Raw genomic sequence first — 24,931 nt, 5'->3', positions numbered from 1 at the left:
ACCCAGCAGCTGCGTCTGCCTGCCTGGAGTTGGATCTTTTGGGCGAAGGGTGTACTGGTCCTTCTGACACCAGCGAAGTATAAGGTCTACGTTTATGTACTTGTCAGATACTTAATGCCCTTCAATGACAGACGTGCCCCCCCAACACCTCCTCCAGTCTTTTTGATTCTTTGAGAACCTTTGAACCACGCAGAATCCTAGCCCTAGGGTGCGGTCGGACCTGCCGCGACGCCAGCCGCCGGGGATCCTTCCCGAGGCGCCGCCATGGGCTCCGCTGTGACCTACGAGGGGCGGCGGCCGGTTGGTGGCCGTTGGGCGAAGGCGCAGGGTCAAGGGCCGGGCTCCGGGGGTCGTGGGGAGGCCGGGGGTCCTGGAGCCCCGCAGCCCCACAGCCTCGCAGGCCACTGCCGCGCCGCCCGACGTCACTTCCGACTGGAGCCAAGATGGCGGCGGCGCTGCCGCGGGCGCCGGGGCCGGCGAAACAGCAGTGGCGGCGGCGGCCCTCGGCGCTCTGAGGCGCGGGCGCGGCGGCGCGGGTAAGGAGCAGCGCGGGTGGGCGGCCTCTGGGCTGGCGCCGGGATGCTGGTCCCTCCCTGCGAGGAGCGCGGCGGCGACGGCGGCGGCGACACGCTGGGGACCCGGCGCCGCAGGGATGTCCGGGCCGGCGGACGCGCCCCCTCAGAGGTCCCGGGCGCGCCGGGGACCCCGGGACGAGGCGCGGGCTTCCGGGTCGGTGGTCCCGCGGGTGGGTGGCGGCGCAGGGCCACTCCCAGTCGGCCGTGGGGTTCCCGCGGCGAAGTTCGGGATTCGCTTTGTCGCGGTGAAGAGCCGCGCGCCCCGCGGGGGACGCGTGCGGGCTGCAGAGACTGGCCGGGTGCGGGCGGCGGCTGGGCCACCTGGGACCCCACGTGGGGCCGGGCGCCGTCCCAATTGTCAGGACGCTGTGCTTTTCTCTTTTGTGTTCCTACTGAGTGTGTCTTGCACATTTGCACTCCTAATTTGTTTTTTGTCTTGCGTCTTTGTGTTTCCCAAATAGTTTTTGTGTGGTTTTAACCTGGAGATTGTCTCCCTCAGTGTCCCCACAGACCCACGGGTGTGTGTGTGCGCGTGTGTGTGTTACAGACGTGCAACTCTATGTTACTAATTTTGCTAATAAAGCTATCAATGAACCTCTTTTGATGGTGGCAAGTGAGACATGAAGTAAACCTAACAGGTCAGTGTTATTCCCCAAACCTTCGTGGTTCCTTCGATCCACGCGTGAGCCACCGACCCTCCAGTCTTATAGCCTTGTGTCGGGGTGTGAGCTGCGGCAACGACCCCACAGTTAACCGACCCCACAGTTAACCTGGAAGTCCTGATTTCCTTAACTACGCAGCTGAAATTTCCCCTAATAGAAATTTCGTGCTGGCCCCTCACCTTTTCTTTCAGTGTTGTATTGAGATTTTGGGTGTATTTGAGACGTGGAACGTCTTTTGCTGAATCCCAGTAGGTCCTTAGATCCTTTTAACCAGACACCAGAACAATCATTTTTACCCCAGAACTCGACTAAAATATTTAAGTTTTTGTTTACTCCAGGTTTATTAAAAGTGACCGAAACTTTTAACAACAAATGGAACCCTTCAATGATTTCTTTTACAATGGTACAGACTTCGCCTCGGTTTGATCGGTTGTGTCCAAGTATCAGAAAAATGTAAGCCTTTAAAAAGAAAAAACATGATAGGAAATTTACGTATATTAAGAAGGAGGAACTGAGACACATAGTCATACGTTCTTTTTTAGTAGGGTTCTGTGTTTTTGAGATGGTCCAAGCTGCCCCATCACTCTAGAGGCTTCCAGACTAACACTTATTGGCCAAATTTGTACATGTAGAATCTTAGTTTAGCCTTGAGATGACCTTTAAAGGTCATTTTTGTTAAACCCTCTCATTTCGAGCTATGGAAACAAATCAAAATTCATAGTGGGACTAAAACTCATTGACATTTTCTGTGATTCCAGGGCTCTAAAAAGAGCTCAACACATCTGTTTTGGTTTGATTGAAATAAGTTAATACATTTTAAGTGCTTAGAAAAGTGCCAGAACATGATAATACTGCTCAGTAAATGTTTGCTTTTGTTGATTCTGAAGGTGGTTTCTTTAATTGAAAGGTTGGTATGTTCAGGTTTGTTTTTTCCTTATTTTGTGGACAGGGCCTGAAACAGTACAGTTTAAATCTGTAAGAATGTATTAGTTTTGTAAGCACAAAACATAACAAAAGATTCTCACTGTAGAAAATTGGAAAGTAGAGAAAAGCACAAAGAAGAAACAGCAATTGGGCATAGTCTTCCCCCTCTTCAGATAACCATTGTTAACATTTGGCAGATCTTCCTGTCTCTCTTGGTGTGGATGTGCGTATTTCTTTCCTTATTTTACAATTCATTCACGTATATATATTTACATTTTATACAGGATCGATAACATAGTGTATATATTGTTTGTAACCTGTCTTGCCTTATGATATGGTGAGCATGTATCCATGCCACTAACTAGTCAATATTATGTTTAATGGCTATTTAATATGTGGATGGGCTGTAAGTTATCAATCAAGTCCATATTGATCTGTAAGGTTTCTCAAGCCTGAGTTTTCTTTTCAGTAAGATTTGTTTGAAAGTTTTTTTTTTCAAATTGTGAGTTTTAAAGTACTGTAATCTTTCGAGATTACAGTGAAAAATGTAAATTCTGCTTTTTAGCATCTAAATACGCATTTTTCTTGCTGGTGCATTCATAAGAAGTAACACTCAATTTCAGCTTCCTTTCTTCCCTTCTCGGCTGTGGCTGTGCAGTTATGTATATATGTCTGCACACATTCTTTTGATGATTATTTTACGTTAGATGTTTATTTATTCATGGGACTGTTTCTTTAGGCAGGCTGTCTCTTTTCAAGTTCCAAATCTGATTTACAAACCCTTTTTAAGTCCTGTTAAATCATAGACTTTCCAGGATGGAAAGCACCTTAGGTTATTTACTATTTTCATGTCTTCTGAGTAGCTTTTCATGTTACTTTTAATACCCATGCAGAAAAAAAACCAAAACAGTGGACTTCTACTAGAAAACTCCATGATGGGGATTGGAAGAGGAGTAGGTTGATGGTTGGGGGAAAATCATCAAACTTGCATGATGATGGGTAGCTAAGGGAGTTTCCAGATGATGAGGGACATCACCTGACCATCCTTACCGCAGATAACTGCTGCCCTGTATCTAGGGCTTCATGGTTTATGCGCTGATCATCAGCTATGCTGTCACCTATGGTTACAACATTTGGTTAGAGGCCTGGGGTGGTAGTCCATGTCTCTATTTTTGAAGCTACAAGTTTCTAGTTAGAGCTGTAAAAACCACCGTCATGGAGTGTCTGAAAGCTGTGGACTGCATTACTGAAAACAATACTTAGCCTCCATTAAAGCAGGGTTTCTCAACTTCTGCACCTACTGACATCTGGGTTGGATAATTCTCTGTTGTGGAGGACTGTCCTGTACATTGTAGAATGTTTAGCAGCATCCCTGTCCTCTATCAAGGAGATGCCAGTAGCACCTCCTTCCAGTGTGACAGCCAATAAAGTCTCCAGACATTTCCAAATACCATTTGAACCGCTGCAGTGAAGGAAGGCTCATCTAACTGTATGGTTGAATTATTGAAACAGATTATTGACTCTCTTTAAGAACTATAAGGATAGACTAGATGGTTTACACCTTGAAGCCAAGGAATGGACTTCCAGGTCTGTCCACTGTTCCTTTCCACCTTTGGTTTTGTGACTTCATTGAATGGTCAGTTTCAGCACTTACGCTTCGGCGTCAGTTTTGTGGCATAAGGTAAAGCAATGTGAGGTGTCCTGGAGATCATGAAGGAGTTTTTATGACACGGAATCAGCAGTCTTAGTATACAGATTCAATTATGAAATTTGAATAAATTTGCATACAGTTGATGCGTGGTAAATCATTTAAACATATAGACCATTATGCTGAACAGCGCAGAAACAGTTGTCTTCTAGAAAAACAACTTGGTCCAGCAACCCCTTGAAGATTGGTAGAGGCTATGTTGTAGTTTTTCTGAAACCTGTTTTTTTCAAAACAACCCATTTGAGGTTATGCACAGAAATGGTGAATTTGCCCTGAGGCTGTAAGGCTTACTTTTGAAGTGCTTACCTAACTTTAACTTAATATTTTATAATGTAAAGATAGCTCATGGATCTTTGTGGAAAACATGCAGCATTCATGCAGCTTTCCGCTAGGGGGAAAAGTGTAAGTTGCCAAATCCTTATTTGTAATCTTTGTAAGTGTAGATAGTATTGATTGAAGTTTTATTGTGGCATACGTCATCTTTAGTCAGAATGTATTGATAAATAAAACATATGAAAAGAGATGTGCTTTTGGAGCCACATTTGGTAGGGGTGGTTTTCTGAATTACAGAACATCTGTATAATTTCACTGGAATGAATGCATGTGTCGTTTAAATATTCTTTCTTAAAGAGAATGCCTTTCATTCCCCACCCCCACCTTCCTGAGGCATGAATTAGAATTATTGTATGTAGTAAATCTGGCTCATTTGGAATGAAATATGCTTACAATATTTTTCTTAGTACTGTGTAGTATTTATTCTCAGAGTCTTGGTTCATGTCATGCCTATACTGTGTTTTCATTTATTAGTCCTTTGGAACATGCAATAAAGGAGATTTTACTGAATAGTTATTATTTTCCAGCCATTTTGGTGAAAAGAATATTTTGTAGCTCTTGCAATAAATCATACTCTGGGTTTTGCTTTGAAAGAGCTGAATTACTTCTTGGAACAGCTTGTCTGAAATATGTAAAGCTAAGTGCAACTGTTAGTTTGATTATAGGGGGCAGTCTGTCTGGAAATTGGTAAAACCCACACATTTTGTATGTGCTTATATGTAGTTCTAAGACCTGTGTTAAACTCCAGTAGGAGAATTCCGTGGCACTTTCAAATAATTTAAATGATGCCATCAAAATTTGAATTGTAAGATTCACTAAACACTAGTATACTTCACTATGAATCCTGTACATTGCCCAAGACCTTGTTAAGAGAATATAAATTAAATATAATCTGGAGTATCAGTGTAAAAGTGACATTCTAAATGTTCCTCATGCTGTGAGACTTATTTTTTAGGGACTTTGCTATAATTCTGAAAGACTTAATTTTACAGTACATCTGAAAGTAGGAGTTTTCAAAAGGATGGCTCTTGGGATAAATTTAGATTCTTAATTGTGAAGCTCTGTTACCACTTGTTAGAAGGCAGGTCAGCTCACCTGCTTGGGGAGATAAATATATGAATGCAACTCTCGAGTAATTTAATGGAGCCCTACCTCAGTGTACAGAATGACAGTATCACAGATCAAGCATGGAGTACAAGTGATTTTCGGCTGTGGTGGGGGTAGGTGGGTCACTTGTCCCCTGTTGTCTCTTCCTATTTGTAAGGTGAAGACTCTGATTACCTTTCTTTTTCATCGGGATGTTTTGAGATGAATAAAGAATAGGCAGGCGATTTGAGATACTTCAAGTTTTTCATGAACATTAGTAACATTTTTTCGTAGATATTTCTCCTAATACCATGCGTGTTGTGAAATAACATGGCAGTTATTGTTGAGAGAAAAACCTTCCCAGTTATCTTTTGGGTCCTTAGGCATTTTGACCTTCCCCCACAACTCTTACAGAACTTGGTGGAAGGGGCCACTATTTTTTCTAGCTCCTTCCGTGCCTTTCACAAAGCCACATCCTTCACCGTCTGCCCTTCTCTGTGGATATTTTTCCGCTTGGCAATTTCCTTTCCTGAGGTACCCACTTGGGACTTCTGAATCTCCATCCAGATGTTGATGGCCTATTTGTGCTTCGACCTGTTCTTCCACTTGAGACTGATGTGCACTTCCTGGGAAGGTTGGGCATCTCCTTAGAGTCAGTAAAATGGAGCTCACTGGCCAGATGCGGTGGCTCATGCCTGTAATCCCAGCACTTTGGGAGGCCAAGGCTGGTGGATCACAAGGTCAGGAGTTCAAGACCAGCCTGGCCAACATGGTGAAACCCCATCTCTACTAAAAATACAAAAATTAGCTGGGTGTGGTGGTGGACACTTGTAATCCAGCTACTCAGGAGGCTGAAGCAGGAGAATTGCTTGAACCTGGGAGGCAGAGGTTGCAGTGAGCCGAGATTGCGCCACTGCACTCCAGCCTGGGAGACAAAGTGAGACTCCGTCTCAAAAAAAAAAAAAAAAAATGAAGCTCACCACCTTTCACTTAAGTATTGTTCCTACTCTTGACTGATCTGTCTTTAAAATATATTCAAACCACCATTCCTGCAGTCACTCACGTTCCAATTTTGGGATTCATTTTTGCCATTTCTTTTTTACCTCCTGTTCAGTTAGCTAACATTCTGCCCATTCCTTCCCTCTGCAGTGTCAATCATGTTTTTTGTTTCAGCTCTTGACTGCAGTTCAAACCCTAATTGCCTGTTCTCTTGGATTCTGAACTGACTTGCCTGGCCCCAGTCTTTCTGGCTGCCCTCTCCTCACCTACTTCCTCATTCTTTTCTGTCAACTTAATCTTCCTGAAATATTCAATTTTGTCTTGTCGATGGTGCCTTCTAATCCAGAACTCCTCTTTGCCCATCCCAGGTGCCAAAGCTGCCTTCCTAATGGGCTGCCATGAAACCAGGCTCCTCTTACAGGTGATCATAGGCTCTGCTTCTCAGTCATTCCTCTTCCATCTTTCTCCGCAGACCTTTTGGAATAGGGTGTGGAATAGGATAGTAACCCCTCACACGGTATCTGGGAACTCTACCACAAGGTCAAGTTTCGATTTAGCATGGAACTCAGAGCCCCTTAGAACCGCCCATCTGTTCTGTCCTTGCCCTGCACTGATGCCCACTTGAGTTGCACTGTTTTGTGGACTAAAGCAGACAAACATAAAAAGACAGTCTTTCATCTTTTTTTTTTTTTATCATAAATGGTTAGGCATTTATTTATCTTCACCTTGAAACAAGAACTACTAATGATTTATTTTGAGGAAATATACTTTTTTTCCCAAAAAAAAGCTCATGTGTGTAGTTTTAAGGACCTCTTAAACTGTAGAACAGTGCACACACTTTGCTCTGCAAACAGCAGGCATTGCCATTATTTTTAAATACTCTAGAGAAGTAGTAACATATTTAGAGAATAAACCCCAAATCTCAAATTATTTAAAATAAAAGAGTCACTTTCTACCAAAAAAAAAAACTTAGTAAAATCTTGGGAGAAGACCTATAGAATCTTGTAGTAATACAAGTGTGCCTGACACTGTAGCAAAAGAGTTTAAGTTGTCATTGTATCTGTTATGACTTCCAGTTTTGCTTTAGGTTATTCACCTGTGGATTCAGTAAGCTTCCCCGTCATTCATGTGCAGGTTGTATGGAAGATGAAGAGAGCTCCGAGCAGCTCCTTGTAAGATGTCTGTATTGCTTAGAGACTCTTCATGGGAGAAATGAAGACCTGGGTGCAAGCACCACTACCCTGTCCGTGCTGCTCTAGCATTCTTTCGCTTTTCAGGAAATTCGCAAGTATTTTGCAGGATTCCTAGACATCTCTTAATTTTAAAAGTAACATCTGCATTGGCAACTCCAGTGGAAAAACGGTAACTCACAGGGGTCAACTGAGGATTCATTTTGTTTTGGGAGTTGTGAAATGAGCTATCATATGGCATCTTGCTTTAGAAATTTTGTCTGAGTTAGAAGCTTGGCATTTGAGCCTTAGTAAAGAATTGATTTAATTTTCCTTTTATAAGTTAAAGTTTTTATACATCTAATGTAGGGAAAATGTCAGAAAAGAATCTTTCATGGGAGCTTCTGTTACTTTAATACTGTTTTGCAGGAGGTAATAATGGCCTTGAATCTGCAGCATAGTTCTCATCAGAGAGCAAGGACTGATTGGAAAACTTGTATTCTGACCTGCCCCCAGATTTTTACATTTGTGTTTCTTGGCAATTAGTTTTGAAAATAAGGAAAGGAAATTAACAGTTTAATTCAAGAGTGCTTTGATTGGATGCAGTTACTTCATGCAGGAAAATTGGCAATAATTCTTTGTTTTTTTTTTTTTGTACCGTTGGAGGGGAGGAATATCCTATAGTGAGAGCTAAGATAATGTTTTAATTTCTTTAGAGAAACTGGGTATTTTTAATAAGGGGGTTACAGGGAATTATTGTAGGAACCCTAAACAAAGCTTGAGATTTGTGATGTAATAAATTACATGTTCAGTGGAATATGAGTTAGGTATATAAATTTAATCAAAAGTATGAGGGAGAGCATGTATTAATAGCTGTCAATAACAGCAATCAATAATAAAGAATAAATAATCAGCAGCTGCCATACATTTACTTCCGAGCTGGCTCATTATTAATGGATGCTTGGAGCAGTAGCTTTTGAAAATTTCCCCTTTAATCTTTTTTTTTTCCCCCAAGTAAAGGAAGAGATACTCTGACAGGGGAAAAACCCTGGAATGCTACAATCTAAATGCGGATTTATAGTCCTTTCCTAGCATATCAGCAGGTCCCATATTTGACATTTTGATATGGTGTTATTTAATTGCTTGAGGCCCATTGGAGCCGGAGGGCTGTTGACCTCAGAGCTCTATAAACTTAGATATTTCAAACAAAAGCTTGAATCAGTCTCATTTTCTCATTGGAGATCTGCGGCTCTAAAGCCACTGAGAACAGCAGACCCTTGCTTTTTTCTGATCTGTTACGTGGAATCTGTGTTATTAGTATCAGATCGTCCCATCTGGAGTAAAGCCGATACACTCCACTTGGCTATTTAGGTTTCTCTGCTCTATGCATTCGGGGAATCGGGGCCTGCGATAGTTGTCTGCATTTTCTGGGCCTCACTGAGGAAACTGATCAATGAAATGGGAGAAATTACTGGTTTATTTGTGAACATTCTATTCTTGTATCTCTTCTTATATATTTGTCGGTAGGGAAATTGCTGTATGTGATATACTCTGTGTTAACCATTGTCTTTTGGTCTTGGGAGAAATCCTTCCGGGGGTGAGAGGCATGAGTGGTTTCAAGCAGAAGGAATTCATTGCCTCTGGTTCAGCAGCTTGCCACCCCTTTCCTGTCTGCGCAGTCTCTCTCCACACACATGGAATCTCCTCATAATTAAAGTATCAGATTTGATTTTTCACTTTATTTAATTTGGTAATATAGTCTGCATTTTAATACCAAGGTTGGGGCTATATTTTTGAGTATGAAGCTAGATGATTACACTCGTGAAATTGTATTATTTTAGAAAGGGAAAACTGATGAATTTTCATTTACCAATTCCTGGGCAGATTCAATATCTGTGCTTTTGTTTAATCTAACAAGTGGGTGCTACGTGTTTTCATATTGATATCTGAAGTTTACAGATTCTAATTGTGGAGATTTTCTGAAGAAAGAAAAGTTCAAAGATTGTAATTTAGGAGTTATACGTGGTACTTTTCTATGACAGTGAATACCTTAATAGCATTTTTAAATCAATAAAAACTGTTTGTGAGAAGTTGGCATATTTCAGACATTTTTATTATTTTTCTAGAAGTTTCAGGATTGCAAGAATCTTTTGGTCAGAGTAAGTTAAGGTCAGTGTTAGACGACACTACAAATCTACTCTGCTAAAAGCTGAATCATCTCTGTATTTGCTACAGTATTTATTTGCCTTGAGATCTTCTTTATGTGGTGATTAGCTTTAGAATTTTTTTTTATGTTGGCCATGAACTTTCTAAGACTCCTTTCCCAAAATGGCAACTTTTTTTTCTTATGTCTAGTCCATGTTTTCATTCTGGTCTTTTAAATTTGATAAAAACATATTCTCTTATTTATTTCTGTTTTACTCTTTATCCATAAACTTCCTGAATCATAAAAGTTAGTTTTTTTCTGATTCTTGGTGTCACAATGTAGAATTTTTTGTAACTTAAAATAATTATAAAATAGTATCAGTGACCTCTATGTGACTATTGCAGTTAATTATTTTCCAGATACTCTTCCCTCCCTGCCAGAGATCTAAAGTGATCCTAAAGAAAATTGTGAAAATTATATCAGCGATTTAAAGGTGAATGTACAAATCAAATATGTATTTTCCCAATTGTGTCCCTTCCCCCACAGACTTAAACTAATTTTTTAAAAAAATCTGTTGCTCCTACTTTGCCTTTCATATAGATTTGTAGATTTTTAGAAGTCCATAAAGGGCAGATATGAAGACAGTTTAAGTGTAACATGTATTATATTAATGCTAGTTTGTGTCTTTGTTGAGATAAACCTGCTGTATTTCAGAGGATTGGTAATAGAGAGTGCTGGGGCTGCAGGGTGGGTATGACCCAGGGAAAGGGCTGTCCCATGTGTCTAGATTTTCTGGTCTCTGGACTTCCGTGTCAGAAGACAGCAGCTTAACAGTTGTTGAGGTTGTGTTGACACTTTATGGGACTAGTATCTTAAAAATGACTCAAATTATTTTATTGTTATATTGATACTGATTAATCATCAAATCATCTTTATGCTATTAATAAATGTTTCTAAGACTGATTTGTCTAGAACTTGAAAGCAGTATCTTGAAAAGTTAAGTGCATATACTCATATACTCATATTAAAATCTTAGATATGTAAAATAGAGATCAAACTCTTATTTTCTAAGAGTATATGCTGTTATAGGACTGATAAATATTAAGGTGGGATAGAAGGGATATGTTAGACTTATTCAAGGGGTGCTGTAGAAATATTCAAGAAGGTTTGATCAGACATGGAAATCCAGAAAAGAAACTAAGTATAATATAAGTCAAGGTTGGAGAAGTCCCAGGGATTTAAAGATTTTCAGTATCTGCCGTTAGCAAAGCAGAGGCACTTAATTGTTTAGCACGTTAAAAAAGAGCATTTGGCAGAATTGTTAAGGTTTCAGCGATACGCTTGGAAAGATTTCTCTCTGCCTCTGCACTGCTGGATTGATCATTCAGTTTCTCACATTTGATAAAACCTTGGCCTGGAGACACCATGTGTTAGTTACATGGGCGTGTAAAGACAGGACTGTTGAAGTCAGCACTGAATATGAAAGTTATGTGGGATTGCCATGGCATTTCCATGGGGGTTTTGAGCAGTGCTGGGGGAATCTTAAGGAAGTTATTCCAAACATTTTTAGATGCTGTAGTTGCTTTAAAATACATTATTATCCTGTTGCAGCTCATCACATGGTTACCACATTCAGAGGTTCTCAGTTGGAAGGGCATTTGAGAATGTGTGTAGGTATTTTCGATTGTCGAAATTATTGGAGGCACTGCTAGTGTTGATTGCTCAGAGCAATGTTAAATGCCCATAAGGAAAGGGACTGTCTTGCTCAAGGAGTTGGCCAGTCCAAAATGCAGGGTTCTTCTGTTGAGACACTCTGCCCAGGTCTTACTTCTTTTCGTTTAATACCCCTTGTTTCTGGTATAGTTGAATAAAGAATTAAGTTTTTAAAATAACATTTGAGAATTCACTATCAGATTTACAGTGTTGTTGTTGTACAGTATTTTATGTATATAGATTGACAATTTTGTGAGTCCAAGAGGCAGAGAGGAAAAAATGAGGGTCTGGTTTTTAGCAATTAGGAATTGGAAGTAATAGGGAGGAGGCTCTCTCCACACAGATATATAGTGAATCTTTAAGAAAAAGATGTTATGATCTTTCTTTTCTCTGGAAAGAAATAATAAGTATATTCTCATTAGGACAGAGAGGAAACAGGTAGTGTAGAAAGAGAAGATTATTAATTATGTAACAATCTGAATTATATTCTAACCTTTTTTTAATTAAGAAAAGATGATAGCCTGGGCAGGCTGGCTGCTCACGCCTGTAATCCCAGCACTTTGGGAAGCCTTGGCGGGCGGATCACGAGGTCAGGAGATCGAGACCATTCTGGCTAACAAGGTGAAACCCCATCTCTACTAAAAATACAAAAAGAAATTAGCCAGGCATAGTGGCGGGCGCCTGTAGTCCCAGCTATTCAGGAGGCTGAGACAGGAGAATGGCATGAACCTGGGAGGCGGAGCTTGCAGTGAGCGGAGATCGTGCCACTGCACTCCAGCCTGGGTAACAGAGCAAGACTCTGTTTCAAAAAAAAAAAAAAAAAAAAAGAAAAGAAAAAGATGATAGCTGGGCAACAAGGTGAGACTCCGTCTTTGCCAATAATAATAATAATAATAATAATAATAAATAAATAAATAATTTAAAAAAATTAGCCAGGCATGGTGATGCAAGCCTGTTGTCTTAGTTACTTAGGAGGCTGATGTGGGAGGATCACTTGAGCCCAGGAGTTCGAGGCTGCACTGAGCTGCGATTGTGTCACTGCATTCCAACCTGGGTGACAGAGTACTACCCCATCTCCAGAAAAAAAGAAAAACATGAGATTCATTGAGATAATAAAGAATACAATGTTTTAAGTACTATTTTAGTTATTCAATATCAGATGTTAGGATATCTCAGCTGTCTGAATTGTGCCTATGAGCTAGCAATGACAAAAGGTGAGGAAAAGAAAAGAAGTGTTAAATAAAGAGGGCAAACATGAAAAGCAGATGGTAAGAATAAGGCAGCATCTCAGAAAACAGTAGCTCCATCCTCCCATGCCCTCACGACAAAAACCTCAGTGCCATCCCTGACTTCCTTTCTTTCATGCCTAAGATCTAAAACTGCAGTACATCTTGGGTGCTCGAGACCATCATGGTCAACATGGTGAAACTCTCTCTCTACTAAGAATACAAAAATATTGACTGGGTGTGATGGCACACACCTGTAGTACTAGCTACTCGGGAGGCTGAGGCAGGAGAATTGCTTGACCCTGGGAGGCGGAGCTTGCAGTGAACCGAGATCACACCACTGCACTCCAGCCTCCATCTCAATAAAATAAAATAAAATAAATAAAAATTCTATCCATCTCTCCCTCCGTCCGTCCATCCAGGATCCAGTTACTTCTCACATCTCTTCTACTGCCTGAGCCATGCCCCCATCGTCTCTTGGTTAGACTGGGCATCACCCTCCCACATTGCTTCTTCATGTGCCCTTCACTGACTGTGTACCAGCCACACCAGCATCCTGACTCCCTCTCTGCTTCCCGAGGCTCACAGCCTTGTGAGGCTTCTCGCTTTCATTTCCACCTCCACCTCCATATAATATTTCTCCCCATACTTTCCTGTTCGAAGCTCGTCCCTTTCGTGGCTTTTATGTAGACTGCCCCTTCTGAGTCCTTCTCTGACCACATTGTTGAATTTGCACACATAGAGGTAGAGACAGAGATTGTGATAACTATCTCCCTCTCCATAACTCTTTATTTTTTTCTAAAGCACTTTCATTTTCTGGCATGCCACATATTTTACTTATGCATTTACTGTAGCTGTCTTCCCCAAAAGGACAGGGATCTTCCTCTTTTCCACTGCTCAAGGGTAGTGCTTGACGCATAGTGGGTGCTCATTGGGAGGCAGGAGTAAAAAATGGGTGAAATGTAGTTTAGATGCTTTAGCAGAAACCAAAATTATGAGACCTTGACCGAATTGTCTTAAGCTCTTGTTAACTGAGGATGCTGGTGCTGTGCTTATTTTGGTGAAGGGGACCTGAGCCGGTTCACTGAAGGCAGCACAGTGCCTGCTGGTCCTTGGAAGAAGCTTCATAAATGATACTGATGATCATGATACCGACGATTCTTGTGAGAGGGAAAAGGCAAACAAAGGGAAATGGTAAAGCGTTATAACTCTTTCCAAACATCTTTTATTAAAACATTTGCATTTTACCACAGATGTGTTTTGTTCTGTTCCTCAAAGAGAACTCCCCTGAGCCAGTGTTAATACATCTACCCATAAAAGCTTTGTAAGAGGACAAGTGAAACCCCTAACATCTTATTCACCTGGGGGAATAAGGTGTCATGCAGGGCCACCACGTGGAACTAGATAGTAGTAAGTAGGCATTTCTGGCCGCGGCTCAGGTGTGCACATCTGAGGGATGACTAACCGCATCACTATTTAATACCAAAATATACATTTTTAACTTGATAACAATCTTAAGTCTTAGAGAAGAGGGTTGATTATGTTCAATATATGATGTTTACTAAGGCAGGACATGTAAATACAGATGAGAAAGATGCTCAGTATTAAAATGTAAAGGAATGGACTTCATGGTTTAACTTTCAATTCTCTGGCTTTTTTTTTTTTTTCTGAGTACTTGCTTACCAAGAGTTTATATTGGTTTGGCTAGCAGTGCGCTCTCTAACAAGATGCAATCTCATGGAATACATCCTTATGCCAATTATGAATAAAAGTAGTTCAGACGGCCAGGCCCTAACTTAAATATAGTGCCTTTGGTGGTTAAGGGTGATCAGGTGAGTGGTTAAATAGATCAAGAAAAGGAAAGAAAAATCCAACTACCTTATTAAAAAACAAGGGTAAGATATCAAAACAGTGGGTAGGCAGTAGGAAGAATGTATTCTTTGGGTTATTAACAATTAGAACATAATGTTACAATGTAAGCAGAGGCTTGTGAGTCAAGGAAGGAAAGATAAGTTATAAACAAGTGCATAAAGAAATAGGAGAATTATGCCTAATGGTATGTGTATATAAACTTGTGGGAAATGTTTAGAACCTTACAGTGGAAGTTCTACTTAAAGTGTCGTGATTTAATATATTATGAATTATATCATATGACTCTTAAGACATACATTGCAGAAAGGACCATTTTCAGAGATTATTATTTAGAAACAAGCATATCATATGCACTTACGAGAAATAATTTTGTCTTCTTAGTTTACTGTACTATGAATACATTGAACACGGGTTTTTAAAGGGACAATGTAGCTGTTTCCAAACATCTTTTATTAAAACATTTGCATTTTACTGCCAGTTTTTTGTTCTTTTCCTCAGAGAGAACTCCCGGTGGCCAATGTTAGTAAATTCACCTTTCTAATTCAGGAACTTGAAAAACAGAATAATGTAATGGGGTCTAATGGTGTTTACATTCAACACAGTATTGGTAAAAGAAAAAGAAGGACACTTATATTGCATAATAAGGTACTCAATAATGCTTTGTATTTCTATTAACAAAGCTAGTTTATTTCTTCTTAGGAATGATGCAGTTCCAAAGTAAAGATTTGATGTCATCCTAATGAGTCTGCTTTCAGTTGTAGAGTACAGTGAAGCCCTAGTAAAGAGTAGTAAGAAATCTATTTTACTGGAGATAATAAATCTGATAAGGAAGCTCTCAGCGTAGATTGAAGTTGATTTGGCATAGAGTTGCTTTATAAATAGCCCTTTGAGCAAACTCTACAGTTCTGTATGTGGTTTTAAATCCCTGTAAATTTGTAGGCAGGTACATATTACAATTGTCTGTTTTTCTTTTTAGGGTTCATGTAATCAAAGAAGTTTCTTTGTTGTGTGTATCTTTACAGAACACAACAGGAATTGAAAATGAATCAGGTGAGTTTAAAAATCAGAATTTATACAAATACATGACCTAGATGTTAGACCAGCTCTTGATTTTTACAAGATAGTAGCACACACGTTCATTTCTCCTGGATTCTCATTGTTGTTTCTTAATACCATTAATGAGTTCATTGCGTTCATACTGTGCATTTGTTCGTGCAGTGGATGGAATGTGCGTTGTTTGGGCGTGGGTTGGCGTTTCTGTGGTTCCCTGAGTAGAAGACTCATTCTTAGGGATTTTCATTAAGACTTTCTTTTTGAATTCTGCCTTTCCACACTCTAGTGTGAGTTTTTTGTGTGTGTTTTGAAGCTTATTAAGCTTTCATTTTTGGCATTTTTTATTTTGTGATTATCTGTTGGTTGAAAAGAGAGGATTAAAAGTTATTTATAGAGACCACAAATGTTCAAAGAAGAAACTTTAAGCATTTTGTCCTTGAAAAACCTGTTCTCAGAATAAAAACAAGAGGGCAGATATTGAAATGTAAGATGTGTTTCTCTTTACAGGAGATGTGGGATTACCTGGTGATTAAATTATTCTGCTATGGATATTTTCATAGCCTCAAGGGTGTTCTGATAAGTAGAACCAGTTATGTGGATCTAATAATATATTCTAGAGTAGGATTCTTATTTTCTGGTTTCAATATCATCTCACTTGTAGTTATAGAAATTCGTGGGTGTCAGAAATGTTCTCTTTTTAAAATCTTCATAAGCACTTATTTTTAAAATAAGAAGGACAAAACCAAAAATATGAAGTATGTAATTTTTTTTTAAGTCTTTAGCTTAAAACTCTCAGACTTGAAAACATTTTGTATCCCTCATCAACTGAAACTTTGGACACCTTTTTATCATTTACAGGTGATTCTAACTAGAGATCACAAGTTCAATTTAATTAGCTGGTCCAAGTTTAATAAATTCAGTCCTGTGTTGCATTGAGAGATGTGAAATTTTTGGAATGGATTCTTTTGATTTCTTTTCATTACCTTCTTTATCAGAAATGTTTATTTTAATGCAGAGGACATATATCATAAAAAATGAATCTGGCGAACACATGGGGCACATGCTGTTATTTTAAAACTTGCAGATTTATTGACATGCTTTTGAAGGCAAATTATTTTTGAAATGGTGAGGTGGGGGAGGGAAAAGAGAACAAAGTGGATTTCACAGTCATCGTCCATCAAAGTTATGCTCATATATATTTCATAGATTTCATTTATTTTCCTATTTTAAGATTGATTCTTAATATGAACCTGGTCACTCAAAGGAGCTCAGTTTTCTACGGTCTAGGAACTGTTTTGTTGGAGGAGTCTCTATCCTGTGCTAGAATGGTTGTGAGTTCTTCCAAAGTGGAATCTAAATGTTGATATTGTTCTTGTTGCATTGCTGTTCAGAATCATTTATTTGATGTGTCTACACCTTTAACCTTATGATTAATTATGCCTTAATTCTTGTACAGTATTAGGCTTATAATATTTCTAGTGTATTAGACTTGACACTTCAAACTTTTGCTTTATATTTCAATTATGTCAAATTTGTGTTTAAAAAAGTCTGCATGCCAGTCAAAAAGTGGTAGCAATAACTACTTCTTTTTTTTTTTTTTTTGGCTCTTTTACAATTTCATTTTGCTTTTGACAAGTTTTAATATCAGATCTGCAGAAGACCGCCTTTGATCCTAAAAGCCAAGTATCAGTGGAAAAGTGTCCTTATGTTTCTAATGGTTAACACATTTCTGATTTGGGTGTCATTTAAATGGTCTGGTAGTAATGAAACTTTTATTTGTAGTATAAAAATTGCCCACTTTTCATGAGAAAAGTTTTTAGCATCTTTTGTTATATTTTCATTATTAGAAGAATATTAGTTATATGCTGTTTAGGCCTTATTGTTATGGCATAAAATCTATCAGTGTTTTTCGACAATCACTCCAGGAATTTTTAAGGATTAAGACTTATTTCAGGATAATTTACAGTTTTCCCTTCTCATATTTATTGCTCTCATTTTCATACAGTGAAAATGAGCAGTAAATGCTCGAAAAACTGAGAAATATCTACACAACAAAATTCAGATATAAAAAAGTTTGAACTTGAAGAAGATTGACTTATAAATACTTATACATACAATCCTGATGGTTATTTTAGGGTTAGGTTATTCTCTCTGGGAACGGATCAGCATTGCTTTGATGGATTTTAGTTGTCAGTTCTGTTTCTTATGATGTGTATGGTCTTGAAGACAATAGCATAGAACAATTTGTTTATATATGCCTGACAGCTGAGTTTCAGGGACTGCGGGATCCTCTTCATGGGCATATCATATTGTTTGTTATTGATTCCTTTAGAAGAAGCAATTTAGAAGAAGCAATAGAGTCCACAGCCTGCCAGTATTTTCAGCACTGACTATTGAGGCAGCATTCTCAGATCATCGGTATCCTACTTGCTTCAATTGCACACCCATCCTGATACTTAACTTTTGAGATGTTCCACTGTTTTCCTTCTTATTTTCCTAGACTTATCTAGGAATGGCTTTATCTCAGGAATGGGTTCATTATCTCAGTTGTCCCTAACATTCATTCATTCCTTCCCTCTTTGATCAGGCACAGACTGTACCCCAGTATGTTGTGGGTTCTGCAGTGAACTAAGTGGGCAAGGGCTCTGCCAGTAACGTACTCCAAGAGGGAGACGGTTAAAAAAGCAGGAAGACAAGCAAGGTAATTTCAGATAGTGAAAAGTGCTGTGAAGACAATTAAACAAGATCTTGTTCTAAAGGGTGATGGCTGTAGGTGAAAGGTGGTCTTTGGATTACATGGTCAGAGAAGACTATTCTGTGGAGGTGCGTGCTAGTAGAACTGAAACTTAGGTAATAGCCGGGAGCCACATAGACACATGAAGATCTGGAAAAAGAAAATTCCAGGCAGAGTGAACACATAGTAGTACAAAGGCCCTGGAGGGGAAATGAGCTTGGTAGTTCACAGGACAGAGAGCAAGCCATGGTCTGGAGCTTGGCCCCATCAGGGGCTCTGGGATAAGAGGACATTGGTGTGAGAGCTAAGGTTCGTAGGGCCTTTAGGGCTACTGGACAGTGACACAAGCTGATTTCCATTTTTAGGATGTCCTCCCCACTGTGCTAGGGAAACCGGATTGTAAGGGAGCAGGAGTGTGGTGATAATGTGTGTTCACTACTGAGATGAACACCAGGCTTTAGGACAGTTTCTTCAGTTGGACAACTTAGTGGACCTGACAGCTTTTTGAAAGCGGGTACTTTTTTGTATTTCAGAACTAATTTGACTCCTTTTCTTTTTCAAAAGTGGTGTATAAATGTTTCTTGGTTTGTGTTTTCATCTGTTTATTGTTATAGCAGTCCTGCTCGTTTCTTAACCAAATATAATTTAATGCCATTTCAGTAAACTGAAGCTTGTTTGATTTTTATTTTTCCCCTTAGATTCTTGTTTGCAAATCTATACAAAAATGGGTTGTTCATAGGATTTTAGAGATTTTAATACTGTGTGATTCTAAGCTGTGTTTTGCTTGTAACAATTACTTTGATGATGATGATTAGTCTATTGTAGCAATAATACATATTTTAGTATGAATATATTATGAATTGTCCTTAATATTAAGGAAAATTGGGTCTAATGTATTCCATCACGTATTGCTGTCACTTTCTAGTTAGTTTTGATCAAGTCAATATTTAAGAAACTAGGTGCTTTAAATGGATTAAACTGATATAATAATTGCTGATAATTCTCTGGGCAAAGCATATAAAAGGAGTTACTTATATAAATTTAAATGAAACACCAATAACATTTGCTTATTCTTATATAGTTTTAAAAATAAAAACATTAGTGTGTGTTGGCCATGTGGGATGGTGCATGCAGCTTTATGTAACAGCAGCCAGTGTCAATGTTACACTCTAGAGCAGAGTTACCTTGCTGATGACAGTCAACATTTGTCTAAAGAATATGGAGAGAAGGGCTGGGTAGGGAGAGTGGAGGAGGTTGGTTCTGTGGTTCACGTACCTGGAGCAGACCTTAGGAGGGTGGAGTAAGTGGTCAAAGAAGTGTGGGCTCAGCTCTCGGGTCGCCAGAAGGACCAGAGTAGACTTTGCCAGTGAGATGGGGAAACTTTGGGGGGTTTTGAGTAGAGGACTGTTAGAGTTGAGTTAAAAAATTCTTAATAAATACAAATAATGAAACTATTCTACAGGGCAGAACCAGGACTTGGTTGAAAATAATAATAAAAAAAAATATTAACTTACAGTGTTTCCTATATGTCAGGCAGTAGCCAAAATGCTTTACAGAAGTTCAGTAAGTCATTTACTATTGACCGCAACTGCGTGAGGTGGGCACCATTACTATCCCTATTTGACAGATAAGAACGTGAACACAATTGAAAATATTTTCTTGGTGCATTAAAGTTTCATTTTAACATGATTTAAAGATGAGAATTTAGGATTTATTGACCTGTTTAGTTATTTGACTTTAAAAATCAACTCTGAGGTATAATCTGCATACAGTAAAAGGTAACTGCTTTAACTGTATAGTACAAGTTTCACACCCGTGTAACTCTTACCGCTGTCGAGTCATAGGACGTGTCCCTCACCCCAAAAAAAGTTCTTTTCTGCTGCTCTGAAGTTAGTCTTTCCCTGCCCAAGGTCACTACTGATCGTCTTTCTGTTCCTACACACTGGTTTTTCCTATTCCGGGGTTTCATGGGAGTGGAATCATACCGCCCTTGCCTTTGGCGTTTGTCTTGTTTTGGTCTGCATACTGTTTCTGAGATTCAGCCGCACTGTTGCATGTATCAGTAGTTCATTTCTTTACAGGAGCTGTTTTATGGGAGACCATCTGACCATCTAGATAGGTCTATCATAATCTTAATTCCAAAGAGTGAAACCCTGGGATAGCTTTCTATCTTTTCATCTTAGTTATATCTCCCCCTTTTTTCTCATTCTAAAAATATACAGGATATAAAAAGTTGAAACCACTTTCACTGTTTTATCATTATAATATAGAAGTATATTTTTTGTAGATAATTATAAATATGAATCTGACTTTTTCACTTTTAAAAAAGACTTCTAAGTAAGGTGGTTCCTATGTTTTGACTTAAACCTCAATTAATAAATGTGTAGTTTTGGAAATTAGCATGCTGAATGAATAATGGTGGCACTTGAAATCTCATTTTGAATCATGTATTCTACTAGGTAAATTAGCAATTTTTAGAAAATCTAGGACCTTGTCTTTCTGAATGGAAATATTATTTCTGAAATTCAGAAAAAAATTAACAACCTGAATAGCATTTCCTTAAGTCACTGGAACAAGCTTGTGGCAAGAAGCCTTTTCTTTTACATTAGGATAGTAACACTTTGGCAGAGAAGGAAGCTGTGGGACTGGTTTTCTCTGCCTCTCCTTTGATACCCTGTAACTCACTCTCCTTGGTCAGTTCTGGCAATGCCATTCCAGCTGTGTGACCTTGGGCAAGTCCTCGGCTTATTTGTGTTCGCTTTCTTATCTGTTAAATGGGGACAGTAATGGGGACAGTAATGGTGCCCACCCCATGTGCCATGTGGTTGCAGTCAATAGTAAATGAGTTACCGGACATAAAGCCCTTAGGCTAATGCCTGACATACAGGAAACACCGTAAGTTGTTATTTATTACTGTTATTTTTCAGCCGGTAACCACGTGCTGATTCTGTCCTATAAAATAGTTTGATTACTATTACTGCTTGAATTCAGACCCAAACATCCCTTGTCTGGGCTATTACGAAAGCTCCTGATTGATTTCCTCACCAGCAGTTTTCCTTCCTACGGGACCATTCTCCACAGGCCTTACAGAACATGCAGCTCACCATCTGGGAAATCAGAAAAGCCAGCAGTCGTTGCGAGTTGTTGGGAACGTTTTCGTGGAGGAGCTGGGATTTGCACTGACCTGGAAGGGTGTGGAGGATATTGACCATCAGAAGAATTGAGGGCCAGGTGAAAGCCTAAATTGAGAAAGGCCCAGAGTAGGAAGGGGACCTAGTATGGTGAGGGTGGGAGGGGCCAGAGGGTGTGCCAGGAACCCAGATGCCTAGAGGGGCCAGGGATGACCTGTAAGAGTAAAATGGGGATTTTTCTGTGATTTCTTCCAATAGATTTTTTTTTTTTTTTTTTTTTTTTTAAATCCATGGGTAGACCAAACAAACCGCATCTGAGATGAAAGGCTGTAGCCCACAGTTTGCTGCTTTGGATGAAGATAGTTTGAGAAGTTGAAACTCAGTCTCATCAGTAACAGCCTCAATGGGAGGCAGTAGAAAGCTCCTTCTCCTGCTTACTGACTCCCTGTCACCACTCTCACCCACTCCCATTCTGTATTAGAATTGTCTGGACAAGAGGAGGGGATGAGCCCTCAGGTGTCTTATTTTCTTTGCTTCTCTTGAACATTGACAGTCTCTAAAGCCAGCAGACGAACGACTAGATTTTATTTAGAAAGTTTAAAAAGCGTTTTGAATCAGATGCTTTGTAGATTGCTTATTCAAGAAGATAAAAGGTTCAGAGAAGTTGAATATAGAGTAGACTAGAAGCCAGAAAGCCTCACCCCATCTTGTCACTCTCCTGCCCAAACCCTCTTGTGTCATCCCAATGCTTTCTGAATGCAGTCCAGCTCTTTTTCCTGCCTTGGTTTTGCAGGTTCCAGTGGCGGCTGCCTCTGCTTTTTTCCCGGCTCTACTCTGGTGCAGCTGCATTGGCCTCTTTATTCCTGAACAGCCCAAGGCCCTTCTTTCCTCAGCATGTTTGCCTGGACTCCTCAGTTCTTAATACATGACTCATTTTCATCTCTTAAGTCCAAGTCCCTGTATGACATCTTCTCTGAGAGACCTTCCCCTGCCATCCTAACTAAAGCACTGCACTGTCCCCTCCTCATCTCTCTTACATCACTCTTTAGGTCATTGAGATGCTGAGCACCCCCAGTCTGCCACATTAGCTTGGGGTGCAGGTGGGCAGGACCTGCCCCTTCTTTTGGTTGCTGCGTTCCCCAGGTAGCACTGCTCCAGCACACGGACACTTGCTGCCAATATGTGCAGGACGATTGGAGATTCCTGAATAGCTTCAGGTTGGAAGATGTCAGTGGCAATGGGAACTGGAGAAAGAGATCGGATGTGACAGATTTTGAAGGATCAGCAGCAGGGTTTGGCTCTGTTGACCACCTCACGTCCCGGAGTCTTCCCTGGCTTTGGTGATGCTATGCGCTTGCCTCTTTGGCTCTGCGATGACTTCTAGGACTGGGACTCATTTACTGCGCTTTTTCTTCCGTTTCATTCTTTGATAAGGGCATTCTGAGGGCTTTGTTTTTGGCTAGTCTCTCCTTCTCTGCTTTCCATGGAGGCCTCTCATCCACTTCCATGGACTCCATGGCCAGCTGGGGCCATACTGCTCTTACAGCCATTTCTCTGTGCCCAGACCTCTGGGCAGTTGATTGCCAGGCATTTGTTTGCTTGTTTGCAGTGACCACTGCTCTGAGCTGGGTACTCTGTGCCAGGTTTTATCGAGGTGAGTGAAGCAGAGCCTGCCTGTCTACACCCCTAAATTTGCCTCTCTGGAGAGGTGATTAACCAAGCCAACCAGGAAGGGCTTTCACAATACACAGGGCACACTGCTGCAAGTTGTGGAGAGTGTTGTAACTGAGCCATAGGGGAAATCCTACTAGGTTAGGATAGTGGGGACTGGCTTCTAGGAGGCCAAAGTGTACTCTGGGTAGAGCCCAGGCCTGGAATACAAATGCAAATTGGCCCCTTCTGGTAACCTCACCTTGGTGGGGTCTCAGCTTCACCACCCTGGGGTTTAAAGCATCGGGAACTTTCTTCTGCTTTTTCCTCCGTTCCCTGCAAGAGCCCAAATGGGCATTGACAGTAAGTTGTTGTGTTTAATACTCTGAAGATATTGCAACTTATCTCAGTTTATTCTGGTATATTTTGCTTTTTCTCCTTTAGAGATTAGCAGTGAAACCCTTCAAATGAAAAAAACTCTTGTGCCTGTTTGGAGAGAGCAAATGTCACAGCCATGTCTTGTCCCCAACTTTGCGTACTTGACACTGCTCACTCTCTTTTCAAATGTGCATTGATGTAGAAAGTTACAGAAATTCCTTTTCATGGCTTTTAAAATTATTATTATTTTTATTTTTTAGATAGTCTCGCTCTGTTGCCCAGGTTGAAGTGCAGTGGCACGATCTCGGCTCACTGCAACCTCCGCCTCCTGGGTTCAAGCGATTCTCCTGCCTCAGCCTCCCGAGTAGCTGAGACTACAGGCACGCTCCACCATGCTCAACTAATTTTTGTATTTTTAGTAGAGACGGGGTTTCACCATGTTAGCCAGGATGATCTCAATCTCCTGACCCACCTCTACCTCCCAAAGTTCATGGCTTATTTTTGAGGGAAAATACATAAAACAAAGTATGGAAGAAAAAGATATTGCAGGGCATAGAGGGAGAAAAAGGAAGGAGGAGGAAGAGGGGAGAAAGCTTATAGTTGTAACGCTTGCAGTTTTTAATGTTAACAGTTGTACTCAGGAAGTGGGGGAGGTGCCCCGGAAGGGGAGAACGTAGGACGTGAATGTTTGGATTAAACCCCCGCTGCCTCCATCCACTGTTGTAGGTTTGGTCTCTAGGAATCGGTCCTGTCTTCTGCTGCTTAGCCCTGAGAGGGGAGGTGCGATGGAAGACTGGAGGCGGTCTTAGTGCAGCAGCAGCTCGAGCTTTTTGATGATGTTTGTTGTATCTATGGATGTTTACCATATTGGCAATTATAATAAATTATTTTGAAATAGTTATAGATCCACATGAAGTTGTAAGAATAGTGTAGAGAGTCCTGTGTACTCTTATTTATTTATTTTTGAGAAGGAGTCTTGCTCTATCCCCCAGGCCGGAGTGCAGTGGCATAACCTCTGCTCACTGCAACTTCCGCCTCCCGGGTTCAAGTGATTCTCCTGCCTCAGCCTCTGAATAGCTAGGATTACAGGCGTGTGCCACCACGCTCGGCTAGTTTTTCTTTTTTTAGTAGAGATAGGGTTTCACCATGTTGGCCAGGCTGGTCTCGAACTCCTGACCTCAAGTGATCTGCCCGCCTCGGCCTCCCAAAGTGCTGGGATTACAGGCATGAGCCACCGGCCCAAGTCCTGTGTACTCTTTACCCAGCCGTTTCTAGCAGTAGCATCTTACAGAGTTTTAGGACAATATGAAAGCTAGGAAACTGATTTGGTATAATAATGCTAGTTAGACTACAGGCCTTATTGATAAATCAGAAAAAGTTAAAACATAAGATTAAGCAATCACACATTTCATGAACCACCAGAATGATGACATTTTCACATACGATAGCCTCCAGAAAACTCCACTGTACACACCTGAGAGTGAAAAAGGCAGACAACGTTTTAGTGTTGTTATAGCAATAGCTCTGACCTTGTGGGCCCTAGAAAGGGAATTCTCAGGTGTCCACGGACTG

The 24,931-nt window shown here is 40.3% G+C and overlaps 1 protein-coding gene across 3 annotated transcripts in view; it reads left to right on the top strand.

Annotated features, from left to right (window-relative positions):
• The first annotated feature begins 251 nt into the window (after positions 1-251).
• The window catches only part of PRDM2 (PR/SET domain 2), a 132,098-nt gene continuing 107,418 nt past the window's right edge, over positions 252-24,931 (top strand). The window contains exons 1-2 of one of the 3 annotated variants that reach the window (XM_033228279.1): positions 252-536; positions 15,390-15,463. In XM_033228279.1, coding sequence (XP_033084170.1) covers positions 15,455-15,463 — 9 coding nt within the window. In that variant the 5' untranslated portion in view covers positions 252-536; positions 15,390-15,454. The remainder of the gene's footprint in view (positions 537-15,389; positions 15,464-24,931) is intronic. The other 2 variants (XM_033228280.1, XM_033228281.1) reach the window with 2 other exon arrangements.

The sequence above is a fragment of the Trachypithecus francoisi genome, unplaced genomic scaffold (assembly GCF_009764315.1).
Source record: "Trachypithecus francoisi isolate TF-2019V2 unplaced genomic scaffold, Tfra_2.0 Lachesis_group12, whole genome shotgun sequence".
NCBI lineage: Eukaryota > Metazoa > Chordata > Mammalia > Primates > Cercopithecidae > Trachypithecus > Trachypithecus francoisi.
Note: the sequence above shows the minus strand (reverse complement) of the source record. Positions and strands in the feature narration are given on the sequence as shown.